The sequence below is a fragment of the Hordeum vulgare genome, chromosome 3H, assembly GCF_904849725.1.
Source record: "Hordeum vulgare subsp. vulgare chromosome 3H, MorexV3_pseudomolecules_assembly, whole genome shotgun sequence".
NCBI lineage: Eukaryota > Viridiplantae > Streptophyta > Magnoliopsida > Poales > Poaceae > Hordeum > Hordeum vulgare.
The window spans coordinates 426,751,364-426,771,319 of NC_058520.1; the positions used below are offsets into that span (position 1 = coordinate 426,751,364).

Genomic DNA, 19,956 nt, shown 5'->3' on the forward strand with positions numbered 1-19,956 from the left:
TATCCCTCCACTGAGCAACAAGGCAAGTACCATTTTTGATCATCGCGATAAAATCCCATGTTCCACTCCTGCTCTCACTTATTGCATTAGGACAAAATATTTCAAATGTTTTACTTCGATAGCTGAACCCATTCCTTTGCATGACCTGTCATTGTCACAGTAAATAGCTAAACCTTGCAACCTAGGATACCTGATAGTTGCTTGAGCCATGATGTGTCTTATCCTGCTATGCTTGCTATGCTTAGAGTTGTGTCAGGTCTGTTTCATCTGGGTGATGAACATGAATGGACGAATGTGTTCTAGTGACAAAAGAATAAGTGTAGAACCTCGTTTGGTAAAGGTACCGATGAAAGGCTATGTAGGAGTACATGGCGGGTTGTTTCATTGGAACCGTCCTTAGGAACTGAGTTCCGTGTATGTATCCCAAGACTAGATACTACCACACGTTGGGATACTTAATTGACCCTCTCGACTTATTAATCGCCTAGTACTCGGTCCACGAGTTGCAAGTAGTTTCTGGTGTTTATAGTCATGTTGGAGGTTGTGCATAGTGTTGACCTTAGGTGGGTTGTGACGCGGTAGGCAGTGGCACGGTGTACGAAGTGGCACCCAGACGGTGGGCTTGGGAACCCTGCGCACATCATTTGGGGCCGTAGCGGAAACTTCGGCCAGACTTTCGTGTGGGTTCACTCTCAAATAGGCGATAAACTTGGACTAGGTATTAGTGTGGTTAACGGTCGTGGCCGACTCCCTCGCTGGGCTCCGCTTGAAGGTTGCCGAGGTGCGTAAAGTGCACATGGCGATAAGTGGCGAGAGCGTGTGTGAAGAAGTACACCCCTGCAGGGTTATGATCTATTCGAATAGCCGCGTCCTCGAATATGGACTACTTGGAGACATATGTTGTTCATAGATAACTTTAATGGTTACTGATAAAAGTATCAAGATAAGTGTGAGTATCATGTATGGCATTCCCATAGGGAGACGGGAAGGGATCCATGATAGTGTATTGTTGTGGTGGTAGTGGACTCATGATAACTTTAATGGTTACTGATAAAAATATTTAAAGTTGTAGTATAGGCTAGCCAAGAGTCAAAGCTGGCTTGCTGCATGTAACCCCACAACCCCCTTTATTGATACATGTGCATGAGTTGATAGATCTGTTCTAAAGTCTTGCTGAGTACCTTTGTACTCATGTTTGTTTAATAAATGTTGCAGAAGACACCCACGAGCCAACATGTGGGTTCTATCTAGACGTCGATGATGACGAGTAGCTGGTGTTCCAGCTACGACCTGGCCCCTTTCAGAAGGGATCTGTAGATAGTCAGGCTTTATGCCTTTTCCCTTTCAACTGTCTGTACTCAGACACCTTTAATGCTTCCGCATTGCTTGTATGACTTTGTTTTTATGACTTGAGTGTCGGGTCATGTGACCCCTACCTATATGAACTTATTATGCAAGACTCTTTCGAGTCTTCTAAATAAATGTTGTGTTGTTGTATGGTTATGTTGTGATGCCATTGTTTTATCTATGCATATCGAGTATGTCATGCGTACGTGTGATGTACTGTGATATGTATGGGATTCAACACCTAGTCGTATGCCCTTAGTAACTCTCTATACAGAGAAATGCCCCTTTGTGCTTTCACCAAGCCTTGGTAGTTCGCTACTGCTCCGGACACATTGGTTGACCGGCATGTATCCTTCTTAGTTGATGTGTCTGTCCCTGGGAAATGTCACGCGATGTAATGGAGTCCTTGTAGGTTGCTACGACTCGTCTACACTCGTTGATGACCGACACCTACTTTGCTAGGTTATGTATGCCTGTCTCTGTACAGTTGAGCCACTTGAGTTTATGACTAGTTATGTCGACCCGGGTTCTTTGACATTGGAATGCTAGCGACACAATTGCATACGTGAGTCAAAAGGCGCAAACGGTCCCAGCTAAGGTAAGGTGGCAGCCATGGGGGTTAACCGTGCGTGAGACCACAAAGGGATGCGATGTGTTACAGGCTGGATTCCTATGGCTTAGGATCGGGGTCCCGACAAATAGTCCAAACATTACTCAAATCACTACCTCAAAAGTATTGCAAGTTACTACTATACTTAGATAGCAACCTCAATTACCTACTGATGCAAGACACACAACTCAGTGCAACAAGCCAACTCTCTAAAGAAGATAAGCATGATAACTCAAGAGAGTTCCAAAAGCAACCTAAATAAAAGCTCTTAAAAAGATAAAGCATGAAAACTAAGAGCTAAGCATGACAGCAGCTATGAAAAGATAAAGAACACACAAAAAAGATAAGCATGAAACCCTATGTTGTGTTCTAGGGTGGAGTGGAGCGTGTTTCTCTCCCAAACAAAGAAGGCTAGGTCCCAACTTGTTATGAACAGCAAGTAAAACTAAAACAAACTAAAAAGTAAAGAGCGGGACGCTCCAAGCATAGCACATAACATATGAAGTGATAAAAATATAGCATGGAGAAGGATGAACTGGTGATTGTTGATGGAGAAGGGGATGCATGGGGGCATCCCCAAGCTTAGACGCTTGAGTCTCCTTGAATATTTCTTGGGGTGCATAGGGGCATCCCCAAGCTTGAGCGATTGACACTCCTGGATCTTCTTTCATCATCTTCCATCGCATCTTGAAAACTCCTTTCATACGAAACTCATCATAAGCTGATTAGAGTGGTTAGTGCCCATAGTAAAACAATTTATTATCTACTCGAAATAAATATTTTCAGGAAGAGCTACTGTTTCTCAAGATTGCCAAAAGGTTTTTGCAAATAAAAAGCAAGCTTAAGATTTGCAAAAAGATAAAAACGCAAAACGTGGCAGAATCTGGGAAAAACAGAACAACAGGTAGTAAATATTCTTTTCGGTGCACTTCTGCAACTCAAATAAAAAAACTCAGAACAGACACCAAAAAGATAATTATATATAACATACTTTAAAAAAATTCAGATCAAAAAAATGATCTGGTGATTTTTGATGAATTTTTCCATCAAGCCGATAGAATCTGTTTCTGGACAGCATGTCACAACTTTTGAACTTTCTTGCAATCGGAAACTTGGCACAAAGCTTGAAAATAAAGATACAATGATGTTGCTACAGTAGTAATAAGCATCAAGACCACTAAAACTGAAAGTAAAAACAAATTGGGTTGCCTCCCAACAAGCGCTTTCTTTTATGCCTTTGAGCAAGGCATGATGCAAAAAGATCAAGTATTATCAACTCCATAAGAATAACTTGCCCGAGTAACGGACTCATAAGGTAACTTAATCTTCTTTCGAGGGAAGTGTTCCATTCCATTTTAAGGGGAAATTGGAATCTAATTATCCCTTCTTTCATGTTAATGATAGCACCAACGGTGCGTAGAAAAGGACGTCCCAAAATAATTGGACATGAGGGATCACACTCAATGTCCATAATAATAAAATCAATGGGAACATAATTATCATTGACAACAATAAGAACATCATCAATTATCCCTAAAGGTTTCTTTATGGAAGAATCAACAAGACGAATACCAAAAGAACATTGATCATACGGTGTCAAATCAAGCATATCATATATCCTTTTTGGCATAACGGAGGCACTAGCTCCCACATCACATAAAGCAAAGCAAGAGAGATTATTCAATTTAATCTTGACCATAGGATCCCAACCATCTTCTAGTTTTCTAGGAATAGAAGTCTCTAGCTTGAGCTTCTCCTCCCTAGCTTTGATAAGAGCATTGGTAATATGCTCGGTGAAGGCAATATTGAGTGTACTAGTGTGGGGGGGGGGTCTTTAGCCATTCTTTGCAAAAATGTGATAACTTCGGAAAGACTACAATTATCAAAATCAAGATTGCTACCATTAATTAATGTGGTGGTGATGTCATCTAAGCTCATTCTTTTGGTAGTCTCTAAGTTCAAAGGACCTTCTTGTACTAAATTTGAGGTATTAGCATCACCATTAATAGGCCCATTGGGACTAGGGATGTGATCGGTGCTAATAGTTTTGAGATCCTCAACAACTTGTATGGTAGCAAGGGTAGTGTGTGTTGGAAGGCTCTTAATCCTATCTTCCTCTTCTTTTTTCTCTAGAACATCTATCCTTAAGTTTGGCTAGCATTATTATGTTCTCATTAATTTGAACTTGGATACCATTCATGGGTGTGGTTTTACTTTCCTCAAGGGGGGGAGTTCTGATTTTAAGCATCTCTACATCATGAGCTATGTTGTCTACATTCAAAGAGAGACTATCTAATTTTTCTAAATTCTCTTATACACTCTTGTTGAAGGCTTTTTTAGAAGTGATAAAGTATTTAAGCATGCTCTCTAATTCAAAAGTGGAGTTTTTGGTGCTAGGATAAGTGTTGTTGTTCCCATAGTTGTTGGATGGGAACGGTCTAGGATTGCTACCAAAATTTATCCTATAGGCATTATTGTTAAAGTTGTTCCTAGAGATAAAATTAACATCAACTTGCTCTCTTTCTTGAGCAACCAAGGAATTTAAAGGAACATCATGAGGATCAATAGGAGCTTGCTTAGTAAGTAAAGTCATGATCATGTCAACCTTATCATTAAGGGAGGAGATCTCCTCAACAGAGTTTACCTTCCTACCTGTTGGAGCTCTCTCAGTGTGCCATTGAGAATAATTTGTCATCATCTCGTCCAATAGATTCGTGGCAACACCAAGTGTAGTTGACATAAAGGTTCCTCCCGTGGTCGAGTCCAACAGGTTCCGCGAGGTAAAGTTCAATCCTGCATAGAAAGTTTGGATAACCATCCAAGTAGTCAAACCATGTGTAGGGAAATTCTTAACAAGAGATTTCATACGTTCCCAAGCTTGGGCAACGTGTTCATTATCCAGTAGCCTAAAATTCATAATGTTACTTCTTAACTGGATAATCTTAGCAGGCGGGTAACACTTCCCAATAAAAGCATCTTTGCACTTATCCTGAGAATCTATGCTATTCCTAGGCAAAGATTGAAGCCACACTTTAGCTCCTCCTCTCAAGGACAAAGAAAAAAGCTTAAGTTTAACAATATCACCATCTACTTCTTTATATTTTTGCATATCACAAAGGTCAACAAAATTATTCAAGTGCAAAGCAGCATCATCTCCAGCACAGGAGAATTGATCTCTCATAACAAGGTTCAGTAAAGCAAGTTTAATCTCATAGGAAGTCGCCTCAGTGGCGGGAGCAGCAATAGGATTGTAGATAAAGGCATTGTTTTTGTGACTAGTGAAGTCACACAACTTGGTGTTCTCAGTGGAACCCATAGCAGCAACAACAAGCAAGAACAAAGCAACTATTTTTTTTTGGTTTTTGGTATAGGACTCTAAAGAAAAAACTAGAAAGCAAACTAACAAGACTAAAAAGCAAAGGTAAAGGATAGCGTGCAAGTCCCCTATCTTGAAGACTGGTGTCCCCGGCAACGGCGCCAGAAATTTTGCTTGACGACGAGTTGATGGATATACTTCTCTCCCCTTGTTCGTTACCCCAAGTGGAAGGTGGAGATGTAGTCAACATCAGGTTTCCCTTACACGGGAACTGTAAGGTTTATCGAACCAGGAGGACTCCGAGGATCAACAAGTAGGTGTCCACTGCTCTGGCGCTAGCAGAAGACGTGGACCTGCACACACAACAAATAACTTTGCTCCCAACGAGTTCAGAGAGGTTGTCAATCTCTCCGGCCTTATAGTTTGCAAATGATCAAAACACAAGGAGGAATAGTGATAGTGATTGCAACGGAAAAGTAAATAAAAGTAGTAAATGGTGGAGGTGTAAACACTGGTGGTAATATGGACCAGATTCACATGATATCCACTAGTGATGTCTCTCTCCCAAAAGACGATAAACAACTATGCTGGGTAAACAAATTACAGCTGGGCAATTAACAGAATTATAAACGCACCGCAATGCTAATCATGCTACTAGAAATTTAGAGGCTCAAAAGTAATGGGCAGTACGCGAAGACAAGTAGACCGTTTATTCATCAGCATCTACTCTCTAATCATCCACCTTGAGATATCTATCCAGAATATCTCGCTGGTATTAAGTTGCGAGCACCACCCAAAGTGTAAACTCGAAGCAACGGACAACTGCATTAACGAACTTTGCCTAAGGTAAATAATCCTTGCAACCATGGTCACAAGCACCGTTGTTTTCTCCCTGGTGGCAACACCACATCTCCTAGTCTCATGTTTCTGTCACTCAAGCTAGACATCAGGGGGCATGAACCCACAATCATGCATAATGCTCCCTCTTGGAGTTACAATCTACTACTCGGCTAAAGCAATAAAAAGCAACGGAGAACATGCGTGAATTACTCAAGAACATAATATAAAAGGATAATAAAATATATAACTCATCACAATCTGGACATAATCTCATAATCCATCGGATCCCAACAAACCAAGCATAGCAACAACAGGTATATTACATAGATGCCTTGACCATGTAGGGCAGCTCACAAGGGCTAAACATCAAAGCACAAGATTGGAGAGAAGACATCACATATCTACTGGCCATCGACCCATGGTCCAAGGAGGACTACTCACGGCACGTCCGAGAAGCGTCCATGGTGGTGCAGAAGCTCCCGGAGGTCAATCCTCCCTCCGGCACGGTGCCGGGAAGAGGTCTTCTGGCGCTCCCGATCTCAGAAGTGTTGTGGCGGCGGAACGATGGAGAAATTAGCGATTCTTGATATGATGGAAGGGTTTCCTATCAGGGAGGTAAATATAGGCCTAAGGAGGGCACCAGAGGGCGTGGGACCCACCCAGGCGACATGGTGGCGCGACCAGGAGGGGGGCCGCGCAGGGAGGCTGCCTGGGCAGGCCCTGGCTCCCCTCTAACCCACCTTTGGTGCTCGTGAAGCTTCCGTCACGCTGATTTTTATATATTATTCTCGTGATTTTTGGGACTCTGTAAATTGGGGTAAAAGTCCCTGCAAAAAGACATCAACAGACATAAACTGGCACTGGGTGCACTGAGTTAGTAGGTTAGTCCAAATATGTGTAAAAAGGTATAAAAGTGTAGCAAGACATATAACAATGTCACCCAAAAGATCATGGAACAAACATAAATTATAGATACGTTTGGGACATATCAACGGTCAGATGGACAAACTCGATGGCACCGATACTCAAACTCGGAAATTCCGATTTTGTGTATCTTGGCAACAGAATGTTGGTCGCACTGAACTCGGTAGCACCGATGCAGTTTCGGTTGCACCGATTTAGTGGGAATGGCTAGGGTTCTCTATGAGGTTCAAACTCGATGGGTCCGATGTGGAAATGTTGGTGACACCGAATTTGTGAATGTGGAACTTGACAGAGTGGATATGTGGGAAAAATGACTGAGTATTTTGGTGGCTAACTTTGAGCATTTGAGCAATCAGTTCATTTTACTACCTCACCCCATTTTAATAGTATTGGTTTTCCTATGGACTCAAAAGTGATTGCTCACAAATATAAAATGAAGAGTCTTCTAGCTTGAAGCTTGAGCCAATATTATTCCTTTCTTGCATCCAGGGGCATCTCCACATAAACCTTAAGCCATAGCATCTTTTGAACTTTTCTGAAATATACTTGGAAAACACATTAGTCCAATGATGCATATGTTGTGATCAATTATCAAAACCACCCTAGGGGGCAATTGTGCTTTCACTGCTGGATTGGCGTGAATCGAGACTGGGATTTGTCACTCCGTATGACGGAGAGGTATCTCTGGGCCCACTCGGTAATACAACATCACAATGAGATTACAAGCAATGTGACTAAGGAGTTAGTCACGGTATCTTGTATTAAGGAACGAGTAAAGAGACTTGCTGGTAATGAGATTGAACTAGGTATGGAGATGCCGACGATCAATCGCAGGCAAGTAACATACCGATCGATAAAGGGAATATCATACGAGATTGGTTGAATCCTTGACACTGAGGTTCGACCGATGAAGATCTTTGTAGAATATGTAGTAGCCAATATGGGTATTGAGGTCCCGCTATTGGTTATTGACCGGAGAGTGTCTCGATCATGTCTGCATAGTTCTTAAACCCGCAGGGTCTACACACTTAAGGTTCAGTGATGATATAAGCATAACTGAGTCATAGTGTTGGTGACCAAAGGTTGTTTGGAGTCCTAGATGAGATTCCGGACGTGACGAGGAACTCCGGAATAGTCCGGAGGTGAAGATTGATATATAGGATGAAGTTCATCGGAGTATGGAAGTGTTCCGAGGTGTACCAAGGGGATAAGGAGTGTCGAAATGGGTTTCCGGAGGCCCCGACAATTGTTGGGGGGCTCATGGGCCAAGGAGAGGGGGCACTGCAGCCCACTAGGGGGCTGGGCACAGCCCCTCACCCCAATCCACTTGAGCCAAGGGGAGGAGGGATCCTCCTTGGGGCGCCAACAACCCAAATTGGATGGCAAGGCACCCAAGTGGGAGGGGCCACCCAACCCTAGTGGCCATCCCCCTTTTGGCCGACGACCCCTAGGGGAAACCCTAGGGCGCCCTCCTCTCTCCCCTCCCCCTATATATAAAGAGGTAGAGGGAGGGCAGCCTCACGACAATCTTGCCGCGGCGCTGCACCTCCTCTCCCTCGTACTTTCTCTCCTCCAAACACCCCACGACGAAGCCGTGCTGAGCTGTCACCACCAACACCTCACCACGTCGTCGTGCTGTCGGCGGACTCGGGCTGCTACTTCACTATCGCTCGTTGGATCGAGGAGGTGAAGGCGTCACCAAGTTGTACGTGTATTGAACGTGGTGGTGTCGTCCGTTCAACACTTGATCGGGAGATCGCAGGACGGTTCGTGATTGGATTGCGAAGACGTACCACTACATCAACCACGTTCTTGAATGCTTCCGCTTAGCGATCTACAAGGGTATGTAGATTCAATCTCTCCTCTCATAGATGGTCATCACCATGGATAGATCGTGTGTGTGCGTAGGAAATTTTTTGTTTCCCATGCAACGTTCCTCAACATGCTCGTCCCCAATACATCAAAAGAGTTCTACCTCTCAGAAAACATGATTGCCAAGCCGTATTTTTGTGTTGCACATTGTAAAAGAAGAAGAAAATAGACTTGCTGAAATTCCAATAGAGGTACGTGGTTTATCAAGAGAATTTCAGAACATGCTTGCATCATATGTCATCATTGGAGGCAATTGGAGGTACCCTAATATTTTTGCAAATAATGGGCATGTTTGGTTTTCGCATAGGTTTGTCCTACCAAATAGTGAGCTAGCCGCATTTTAGGTGAAACTTTTGTTTTCCCATGGATTGCTCAATAATGGCTAGAAAAATAAACCGGGATGGCTACTGAGGCATTAACATGTCAATAAATTGGTATCCATGTAAATATAGAACAAAATTTTAGAGATGACAAAAATTTGATAAGATGGGTTTTGGTCTATCTACACATGCCTTATTCGTAGGAAGGTAGAAGGGAAATATTATTGTTCAAATATTTTTTTTTACAAAATTTGATATTTGTACTACAAAATTAAAAATTAACAAAAGTATGACCCTACATGACCCATAAGGTACTCTTTGTTATAGTCTCAGATGAAAATCCAGTTTTCGCGCAAGCTTGCAATGGAAAGCAGTCTTCCTTGACCACATCAACAAAGAATCAGTCTTCATTGACCACACACAACAAAAGCCTACAACTACACTAGGCTCATGCAAACTCACGTCCTTGCCGCTTCGGAGGTCCCTCGGCCCAACCCTCATGCCACCAGGACCATACTGATGATGAATAATAACTCGAACTTGCATCATGAAGAATGGATTTCGCCTGTCAATCTACACCTCATGTCAGCAAGCCCACATCATGCTCTATGAGAAGTTTTCCAATTATTCTCGCCCATCTGCTCATGTAGATGTTGCCAAACTCCGACACATTTGTCCTTCATCATATCATTGTTGTTCGCAACACACACTATGACCTGTGCCATTCGTGGGCGTGAACCGGATTTGCCAACTCCAACAATAACAACAATATCATGAGGGCAGTGTCTAGAAAGTTGATGACATTTAGATGAATAGTTATGAGCGATTAATCAAAAATTTTATAACCGAGTGTGATGTAGTTTTGCGATGGTCGATGTAGATTGAAAGGCAAATTCGTCCTTCACGATGCATATTTCAAGCGATTCTTCATCTGAATGGATTCTCCTTATCGATGCAGTCCTGGTGCATGAGGGTTTGACCGGGAGGAGTTATGGTCTATGGAGTAGGGGTGAAAACGAATCAGTTGTGGATTAGATAGTACCCTTACCACTTCTCTTTATCATATTTTGTAAAAAGACATGAATGCAAATATGGATGTTATTGATACAAATAAGGATAAGATGCTACTCGAATACGGATACGTATAAATTGTCTACTCAATTCAGAACCGATATAAAGAATAACGACATATGAGTTAAGGGAAACAATTCAATAGTGATGCGACAAAAAATAATCAACTTGCAACATATACTAAGTAAATGATGCACATGTTTATGAATAATACTACTATAATGCACAATAATTCCTAATTGTAATCATGCAAAAAAGTAAAATTTGACAACCCATCTGACTTTTATATTGGATAACTCGCATATGGGGATATAATTTCCCAAATTAGCTCAAGAAATCTTATTTGGATACGTAATATCCACCTTCACATTCATATGTGTGTCAAAATTCTGGACCATATTTGCATTTGCATTTGTATATGTATTTGTAGAATAAACCTAGTTATCTTTCATTTTCATTTTCATTACAATTCAGATACAAAGGTTTCAGATATGATAGACATTTTTTTGAATACGAATATTCGACATACTTGTAAAGAGTATGCCCTTTGTTCAAAAAAAGTACACCCTTCATCCCAAAATAAGTGGTTAAAATTTATATAAAGCTGAATCATTTATTTTAGAACGAAGGGAGTATAATACTTCAAAAATAATCGAAGAGATGATGATGTGCAAGAAGGAGTAACACGCCATGGGCTCACAAATCGGCCGACGCCATTTTTGGGCCCGTAGGGTAAAATATTGAGTTATTTACCCAAAACCACCACACTTGGGGCTGGGGTAACAAGTTAGTACCAGATTTGAGCCAGGTAAAAAAACCATCAGCTGTGAGCCTAATACGTAACGCGGAGCACTCACGTTGCGTTTTGGCCACGAAAACAGCAGAACCGATAGGTGGGGCCCGCTAGTCGGGTCGATGTGGCATGAAGCCCCCGCCTGTCAGCCTCCCTCCGATTCCCTCTCTCCCCCAGCCACCTTATTCCCCACCATCCCCACACAGCCAACCAAATCATGCGTCATCGCCCGAAGCCTTACCCCGGCGAGCCTCCCTACTGCCCCAGCCACATACCATCCCCCGCCACAAGCCATTGGTCCACGTGGATCCAACCCCAGCGACACCTCCAGCCCTTGTTCCGCCTAGATCCGGCGAGGATCCGCCTTGTTGCCCAGACCGCTGCCTCTGCTCGGCGTGGAGGAGCCAAGGTGGTGCACGACCAACAAGGTGGTGAACTAGACACCACCGCGCTGCTAGGGCTAGTCGTCCATGGCCGCGCCGCCACGTCAAGGGATTCACGGGCGTCAGCGTCAAAGGCGCGGTTGCGCGTGCTGGGAGGCATCTTGCGGCCGAGCACCAGTCTGGGCCCAACGGTCGTCGGCGTGCTATCGGAGGGCGTTGATTTGCGGCGCTCCAGGCCGAGCCCCATGGCCAGGATGCTTGCTCTGCGCCATGGCTGAGTTGTGCGCCGCCCTTGCTGTATGCATGATGGAGGGCAAGGGAGCTTCCATTATTCAGTGTGTGGGGTCCTCGACGACGTCCTGTCCGCGGGCGGCGGCCTGGATGAGCTCGTGCCGACTTGTTCTTCTCGTGCGGTGACCACAACAACGAGATGAACAATGTCGAGAAGCTGCTTGTTGAAATGCCCATGAAGATGAAGTAGAAGTAAAAAAAGAAAGGGAATCGTTTCCCACCCGCGCGCCGGCCGAACCAACGCGCCGGTCGCCCCCTCGTGCGCGTGGGACCATGCAACATTTTTCCCACCCGCGCGCTTTTCTAATCAATGGATGCAATATTTTTCGTCTAAATTTGTTGCAACCAGCGTCATTTTTGCTGCAAGCATTTTTTTACTACATTTTGTCCCAGTATAAAAGTTGCATATACGTTTGGTTGCTACTCCAGTTCATCGGATTTTTCATTACAATCGATGTTTTTTACTTTTGTTACAACCGTGTTAATTTTTGCTACAACCGGCATAATGTTTTGCTGCAACCGTTCACTAAAAAAGTTGCATACACATCACGTAAATTTTTGTTACAGCCGGCGTTTGACTTTTGCTACCATGTACCATCAGCTTCGTTTTTTTGCTACGATCACGTAAATATTTTTTTTGCTATAATTTTTGTTTTTTGTTGGAACTGTTGAAAAAATTGCTGCATCGCATCGAAATTTTGCTGCATAAGGAAAAAAAATGTTGCATGCGGATCCAACGGTGCGGACGCGCGGGGGTTGATGGTTCGTGCGGCGCGCCCGAAAGTCTGGACCGGCGTGCCGGCGCAGATCACTCCCCAAAAAGAAAAAGGGGAAATAAACAACCACTTTAGTCACTCACAGATGGGACCTTGTCCATCTCAGCAAATTTATCCATATAGACATGCTACATCGACCCCACAGACGGGCATATCCGTCGGTTTTGTTGTTTTCGTGACCAAAATATACTCCGCGTTACGTATTAGACGCACAACTGATGGTTTTTTATGATCTGACTTAAATCTAATAGTAACTTGTTATCTTAGCCCAACTGTGGTGGTTTTGGGGGAAATAACTCTAAAATATCATCATGCCGTTCTCCGCAGTCGAAGCACGCGCAGCCGAACAACCCTTTCTCCCAGCTCCCTCTCCCCCCGCCTACCCGAGAGGAGATAACGCAGGACAGGAAGGTACCCCCGCTTTGCCTCCTCTGATTCCATCTGCATCCGTGAAAGGATTCTCGCCGTGTTCCACCAGCGGCGCCTCGCGTCCCTCCATCTCGGACCAAATTTCGTGTTTTTTTAATTTCAGTTCTGCCACCTGCTGAATTAGCGAGTTTCTCGGCGGAGGTTTACCACCACAAGAATGCAGTAGGGGTCGCAAACCCGCCGGCCGACGAGGGGTGATGGCCGCGGTGGCGCCCAACGCGAGCATGGGGCTGCTCAATCTGGGCGGGTGCGGGGTTTTGCTTCCCTCCCTGCAGCCTAATTCGAGCGCCGGTCACGGCTTTCTGGTCCCGAGAAGGGACGTCTCCGCGTTGCCGCTGAGCTGGGGTTTGGTCAGAAGAGGCAGGGTTCTCGACGCCGGGTTCGGGGCTGCGGGTGCCTTGGCTAGCGGAGAGGCCGGTGCCGGTTCGTCGGAGCTCCGGCACATCGAGAAGGAGCTCACGTTTAGCCCCACATTCACCGACTATGTGAAGATGATGGAGTCGGTGAAGTTGGACAGGAGCAAGAGTTTGCAGGGAGGCGATTCGGATGGCCGTAGTTCAAGGAGGAGGTTCGACGGTGATGGTCGACGAGAGGATAGGGAGTCAATTGATCCAAGGAAGAAATCATTTGAGAGGAAAACAGGGTCTCAAAGGGAGAGAGGGCGTGACCAAGGCAGGGGTGAGAGGTTACCGATGAATGGCCGCACAGAAGAATTTACTGGATTGGTGGGTGATGTTAAAAACAGCAGTGATGGTCAGAGGAAAGTTGAAGAATATGTACAGAGAAGAATAGTTCGAGGCGAACGAAGCAGAATTGGAGACAGTACTGATAGGGATGACCGCAAGCAGTTTTCATCAGCATCATATGTGAAGGCTAAAGATAACAAAGGTGGTGTGGTTGCTCATGAATCAGCAGGGAACAGGCATGCCCAGTCAAATGCACGGAAGGATTTACAAGGACGTTCAACTTCTGTTGTAAGCCGTACTTCTGTCACTCGGAATAGCAGCATTATATTGAGGGACACCAAGTTGATCAATGCAAGAAGTAATATACACGAACATGACTTCAGATATCCTAGAGAGAGAAAACTTTCCGGTAGCGAGGTCAATGCTGACAGTAAATTTCATAGATACCAGCAAAGAACAGAGAATTCAGGAAGAAATCTTGTAGGTAGTTTTAGAGATAATGACGTGGACTATAGCAAACCTACTGTAAGCAAAAGATACGGCCATACACAAACAGTGTTTGAGAATTATGGTCATCGGAGTGATAGTTTGGAGCGTGGAAAACCTGAAACAAGTCGAATGCACAGAGGAGAAAATGTTCAACAGGGGAAGTTTGTTAGAAGAGATTCAAAAGCTGTCGTTGATGATAGGGCTGCTTTCAAGACTTTTGAGGCATTCACTGATGTCAGGAACAGGCCACGGGCTCTTCAAATGGAAATAGAAGAGAGGATTCAGAAATTAGCTAGTCGGTGAGTCTTCATATAATTGCTTTTATTCTAATGCCTAAGTTATCCTAGTTTACTGCTGTATAAGTTGAACATAGTAGCCTCTTATTTTTGTTTGACATGTGCAGTAGCCTCTTTTAATTTGGAAAAATATGGTCCATGATGGTAATTTATATGTACTATTCATATTATGACCTTTTTTTTTTGTTATAATCATTTTTTATTCAACATGTATTTAAACTGCTCTGTATCTTCACCAGCGGCACAATTTACCATCATCACTCACATCAAATACACGATAACTCTAAAGCTCTAACCTACTTAGCTTACATTCCCACCATTCCTTATAAAATACTATATGATGAATCATTCTAGTGACGATACTGAACATCTAGAGAGATCATGCTCAAATATATTGTTCTGACATTTAGTGGTTATGTACAGGTTATAAAGCAGGAATACGTATTCCTTAATCACTATCAGACTGTTCCAACTTTAAAAATTATTACCAAGCTATTATTTACATTGTGATGCCTAGAGGCAAACTATTATTTACAGTTTGTTTTGGAGAATTCTTCTATGCATTTATGCAGATAATTGTTTGAGAAGTTCATTACCGACTGTAACCCAGCAATGGAACTTGTAAGCTGAGCTGACTACGGAAATATTTTTGTATTTCGTGCTTTCCGCATAACTGATTATGATTAATCATGAGAAATCACCATTATCTTATACTTTTAGTTAATTTCTTATAATTCTATATTTGAAGGCTCAATGCTACAGATGTAAATACTCCAGAGTGGAAATTCTCCAAGATGATTCATGATGCACAGATCAAATTCACTGATCACTCTATCCTAAGGATTGTTCAGATATTGGGTCGATATGGAAACTGGAAACGTGTTTTGCAAGTTGTTGAATGGCTTCAGTCACGTGAAAGATTCAAGTCCTATAAGAGCAGGTAGAATAGCTGCCCACTTATATGTTTCTATGTTTTTTATCAATCTTAAATCTGCATTTTTGTTTGTTTTTGTAGCATGCATTTTAACTTCTTTGATATATGTAGCACAATTGTAGTGCTACCGATTTGTTACCTATACGAATAAGTTGGTTGATCTATGTGTGCATGCTTAAAGTAGTTTCTTGGATTAATTTTCCTTGGTACCTCCACATGGTGTCATTGAAGGGGTACAGTGCTTAGTATGTGAAGTGCATATGATCTTTATAAGCACCTTCTGATGTAGGTATATTTATACAACAGTCCTTGATGTTCTTGGGAAGGCAAAGAGACCTTTTGAGGCATTGAATGTATTTTACACCATGCTGGTATAACTTGTACTTATCTTCATCTTATTTTATGCAGAAAATACTTATTTTCATCTTATGGTCATCTTATTTAGACGCTGTTCCTGTATTTCTATTTCTTTTGCAGGAACAATTATCTTCTTATCCTGACATCGCGGCTTATCATTGTATTGCTGTGACTCTCGGGCAAGCTGGTCTTGTGAAAGAACTATTTGATGTGATCGATTGCATGCGTTCCCCTCCTAAGAAGAAGTTTATGGTGGGTCCTGTTCAGAATTGGGATCCTCGGTTGGAACCAGACCTCATTGTATACAATGCGGTGAGTTTATTTGTAGCAAACGTGATATGTGCGTGGAATCAGCACACCATGAGCATGGTGAAGTTTATCAGTTGAACATAACTGCTTCTGCTCGTATGTAGGTTTTGAATGCTTGCGTTCAACAAAAGCAGTGGGAAGGGACATTCTGGGTACTGCAACAATTGAAAGAGAAGAATATTCGCCCAACTAATACAACATATGGTCTTGTAATGGAGGTATGCTGATCGCGATACACATACACATACACATACAATATGGCACATACTCTTTGTATTCTCTCCCACCCTACTATGCTGGGCCCTGAAGGGGAACTTCTACAGACCTCTCTAGACTTTCTGCAACATGACAAAGCATTTTGTATTATATTTTTTTATAGAACTACACATGAAAGTGTCCTGGTTTCCTAAGAGCAGCTCATTACACAGAATGTTTCACCTGTATTTTTTTTACTTAAGCTTGGTTCTTATCTGATTTCCACAACACCATGTTATATATAGTGGGCACTATTCTTGTGCAGCATAATCCATTTTTAATCTAGTTTAATTTCGTGGAAGTGCAGGTAATGCTTGTCTGTGGCAAGTATAACTTGGTATATGAGTTCTTCGACAGGGTGAAGCAAAAATCAATACCTGGTGCATTGAACTATAAAGGTAATAACTAGAAGTTGAATAAATGAGTTTAAAGTTCATGTCTGAGACTTCATGCTGGTTACAGTTCTCGTAAATGCACTCTGGAGAGAAGGAAAGATTGATGAAGCAGTCATGGCCGTGAAGGATATGGAAAATCGTGGAATTGTTGGTTCAGCTAGTCTCTATTATGACCTTGCTCGGTGCCTTTGCAGTGGAGGGCGGTGTAAAGAAGCACTTCTCCAGGTTTGCCTTACACAAGTGCAGTTAATGAGTTAATGTGTAACACCTTTGCCACAGCCCACAGCTGACATTGATAGCGAAATTCGCTTTGTTAGCTAATTTCATCTTGATTTACTCGCAACTGTTAATTGTTTAAAAAAATTAAACGCGTAATATTAAGTTTACATTGGGCCCACTGATGGTAAAGAAGTTCAACAAAGTTTAAGAATCAGTGAGTTATACATTTTGTTTGTTTGACTGATTTTTTGTGATTTTACAATGCAATATTTGCTATCATGGCCTTATGAGCAGAATCTGTGTTATTCTTGATTGTACACTTGACAAGACATATATGGTTTAACAATTTTTGTGCTCAAGCTAGTAAAGACCCAATTGCAGACAATATATTTTGGTCGAAGTAGGCATTTTGTATTGGGACATGGATCTACTAATATTTAGATGTGAAGCAAGCAATCAGAACATATGGAATGTGGTTCCGACTGTCTAATTTTCATTGCAGAGCTTTTGATTTGAGGGTAATTTCAACCAGCTAGTAGTATTCTTTAAGAAACATGTGGACACAACTTAGGAAATGAGATTCAGATTATTCAAATGATTCAGGAATTTTAGGATTGGAATCTTTACGAAATTTTGCTGTTTGGTTTGTTGGATTGAATGCCGTTGAAGTTTTCCTAAGGATCTCTTCGCACAACATTACAAAGCATATTTCTTATTGACTCTCGAGTCACTTCAAAAGGACCCTTTGTTTCCCCAATGGTGCAATTTAACAAACTTTGGTTCAAATCCGATCCCGTAGGACTTCAGTGGGCATTGCAATCCTGCGTTTTTCCTATTCCCATGTTTGGAAAATCCTGCGATCAAAACATGGGGTCACTTCTGTTTCATTTCGTTGGTGTTTTAGGTTTTTGCTAGCCTAGTTCTTGTTCTTCTTCTATCACAAACTGACATTTGGGTGCGTGTTCACAAAAAAAAATTTGTGGTCATAAACTCGTAAGAGTTGACAGAGCACTACTACGTTTAGCCTCTCTATCTATATTTTTAACCCCATAACCTGTCTATGTACTATTTGTGTAATGTCCTCAGATTGTTTGTTAACTCAACTTTTATCTTAACAACTGTACTCAGGTTGAGAAGATATGCAAGGTCGCGAACAAACCGCTGGTTGTTACCTACACAGGACTTATTCAAATTTGCATAGATAGTGGAAGCATAGAAAATGCTAAATACATATTCAAAGAAATGTGCAACTACTGCTCACCTAATAATGTGACTTGCAACATTATGCTGAAGTCATACATAGATCATGGAATGTTTGAAGACGCGAAAGATCTACTGGAGAACATTCTAAATGGCAGGATAAGGAGCAAAGCGGATTTGGATCAACAAGCGATTGCAGACAAGTTTACTTTCAATACTTTCTTGGACGCTTGTGCCGAAGCAAAAAAGTGGAATGAATTCGAGTATGCATTTCGCAAAATGTTATCTAACGGCTACCATTTTGACGAAAGAAGGCACCTACGCATGGTACTTGATGCCTATAGGAGCGGGAAGGTACTTACCTCATATGCTCATGGTTTTGATTACCTATGGATGTTCTTAAGGAGTCTACGTTATAAATCTAGAATATCCGTTTCACATAATTATTCAGGTCTAAAGCTGAAGTGTTCTGGTTAGTGAGTGATAATGTAGGTCATAGTCTGACATGGTCATAGGAGCATGTTGCCATATGGTGTAACTATTTTTAAGCTGATACATTAGGCATGACCGCGTGCAACGATAGGCGTCGAACTGCTTGGTTAGTCTGTCTGGTGTGCCTGTCTCACCCTTGCTATCTGTTGTCCGTCATTATTCAGGAGCAGCTGCTGGAAGACATATGGGACTACCTGTGTCGCAATGGTCGGGTTCCACCGGCTGCCATGATAATGGAGAGATTCTGCCTAAAACTGAGACAAGGCCATACGACGGCAGCACTCTCCTGCATCAGCAGCTTCCAGGAGAGCAAGATAGGCAACGTTTCCTCCAAATCGTGGTCGAGTCTTCTGAACCGGAATGCGGACCTCCTCGAGGAGGAGAGCGTCGCCGAGCTTGTCCACAAACTCGATGGCCTCTCAAGGCCAGGGAGTCCCTGCAATTCCTTGTACGAAAATGTCATGAGCGGCTGTACAGAGTTCCTTGGTGGTTCTGGTGGAAAGGCGCCTTCTGACGGATGGGTGCCTTTCTGTAATTCTTGACCGCCATGTTAGCCTCCTATCGTCGTTCATAGTTTGGTTATCAGTGGGGAGGGGACCACTGCCCTGCCTGTGCTTTCATGCTCTTTTCCGAGAATTTTGGCAGAAGTAGGAGTAGCATTTTGGTTGGATTGGTTGCTGGTAATCTGGCAGAAGCAACCTTTACATTGCCGTCGTCACCCTTAGCGATGCGTGGCGTAAGCATGCTTGCTTGTTGTTTCAGCATCTAATAGTGTAACAGTAACAGTGACGGACGATAGTGCATCTTGACAGCTATATGTTCAGTCAGACAAAAATTTCCGAGCCTGTCTAGTTGCATTGGATTTGCAGAGTCTAAAACTATGTGCGCCGCTTGTTTGGAAGGACTGGTCCAAATGATCTTCTCTCCGAAAGGCTCCATGTGGAGAAGTTTGCGCTCCTGTCCATATAGTTTCCATCTGTTTCTACGTTGCGCTCGATTGAGATCAGCACGCACGGACAAGCGTGTCGCCGTCGCCGGATTGGTGCCAGTTACCAGCCACACCTCAGGACAAGAATGATTTAACTGTAGACGTTCATGCCGTTCACGTTACTGTAGAGTGTTAGTTACCAGCCACACCTCAGGACAAGAATGATTTTTCTGACAATCTCTACTCTCTAACCTTAGACATGTGCAATGATGTTTCTTAGGAATGTTGTATAGCTAGCGCCATCCCTTGCATGATTGCATGAATCTCAGCTTTCAGTGAATCATTAGAATTGAAAATAAACAGATATGCTGCAAAAATACGTGAACCATCATTTCGTCGAAGAATCATTCCTGCCGCCACCGAA

General features: G+C 42.8%; 1 protein-coding gene across 2 annotated transcripts; it reads left to right on the top strand.

The window, feature by feature from the left end:
* Positions 1–12,856: 12,856 nt before the first annotated feature.
* LOC123444089 (pentatricopeptide repeat-containing protein At1g30610, chloroplastic) lies at positions 12,857–19,449 on the top strand. Of its 2 annotated transcripts, XM_045120703.1 has the most exons (10): positions 12,857–12,954; positions 13,076–14,446; positions 15,192–15,383; positions 15,667–15,748; positions 15,855–16,046; positions 16,148–16,261; positions 16,606–16,696; positions 16,761–16,918; positions 18,041–18,466; positions 18,769–19,449. In XM_045120703.1, exons 2-10 carry the CDS (start codon positions 13,170–13,172, stop codon positions 19,144–19,146), a joined length of 2,910 nt encoding a protein of 969 aa, XP_044976638.1. In that variant the 5' UTR covers positions 12,857–12,954; positions 13,076–13,169; the 3' UTR covers positions 19,147–19,449. The 2 variants fall into 2 exon arrangements, with proteins under 2 accessions (XP_044976638.1, XP_044976639.1); XM_045120704.1 differs by having other exon boundaries at positions 12,863–14,446.
* Positions 19,450–19,956: the final 507 nt, after the last annotated feature.

Bases quoted from the DNA above. Each gene is read 5' to 3' on its own strand.
- LOC123444089 (XM_045120703.1), top strand. From the start codon at position 13,170: ATGGCCGCGGTGGCGCCCAACGCGAGCATGGGGCTGCTCAATCTGGGC. The intron at 15,384-15,666 runs GTAGAATAGCTG...CTTCTGATGTAG, and splicing joins TTCAAGTCCTATAAGAGCAG to GTATATTTATACAACAGTCC. The intron at 18,467-18,768 runs GTACTTACCTCA...GTCATTATTCAG, and splicing joins ATGCCTATAGGAGCGGGAAG to GAGCAGCTGCTGGAAGACAT.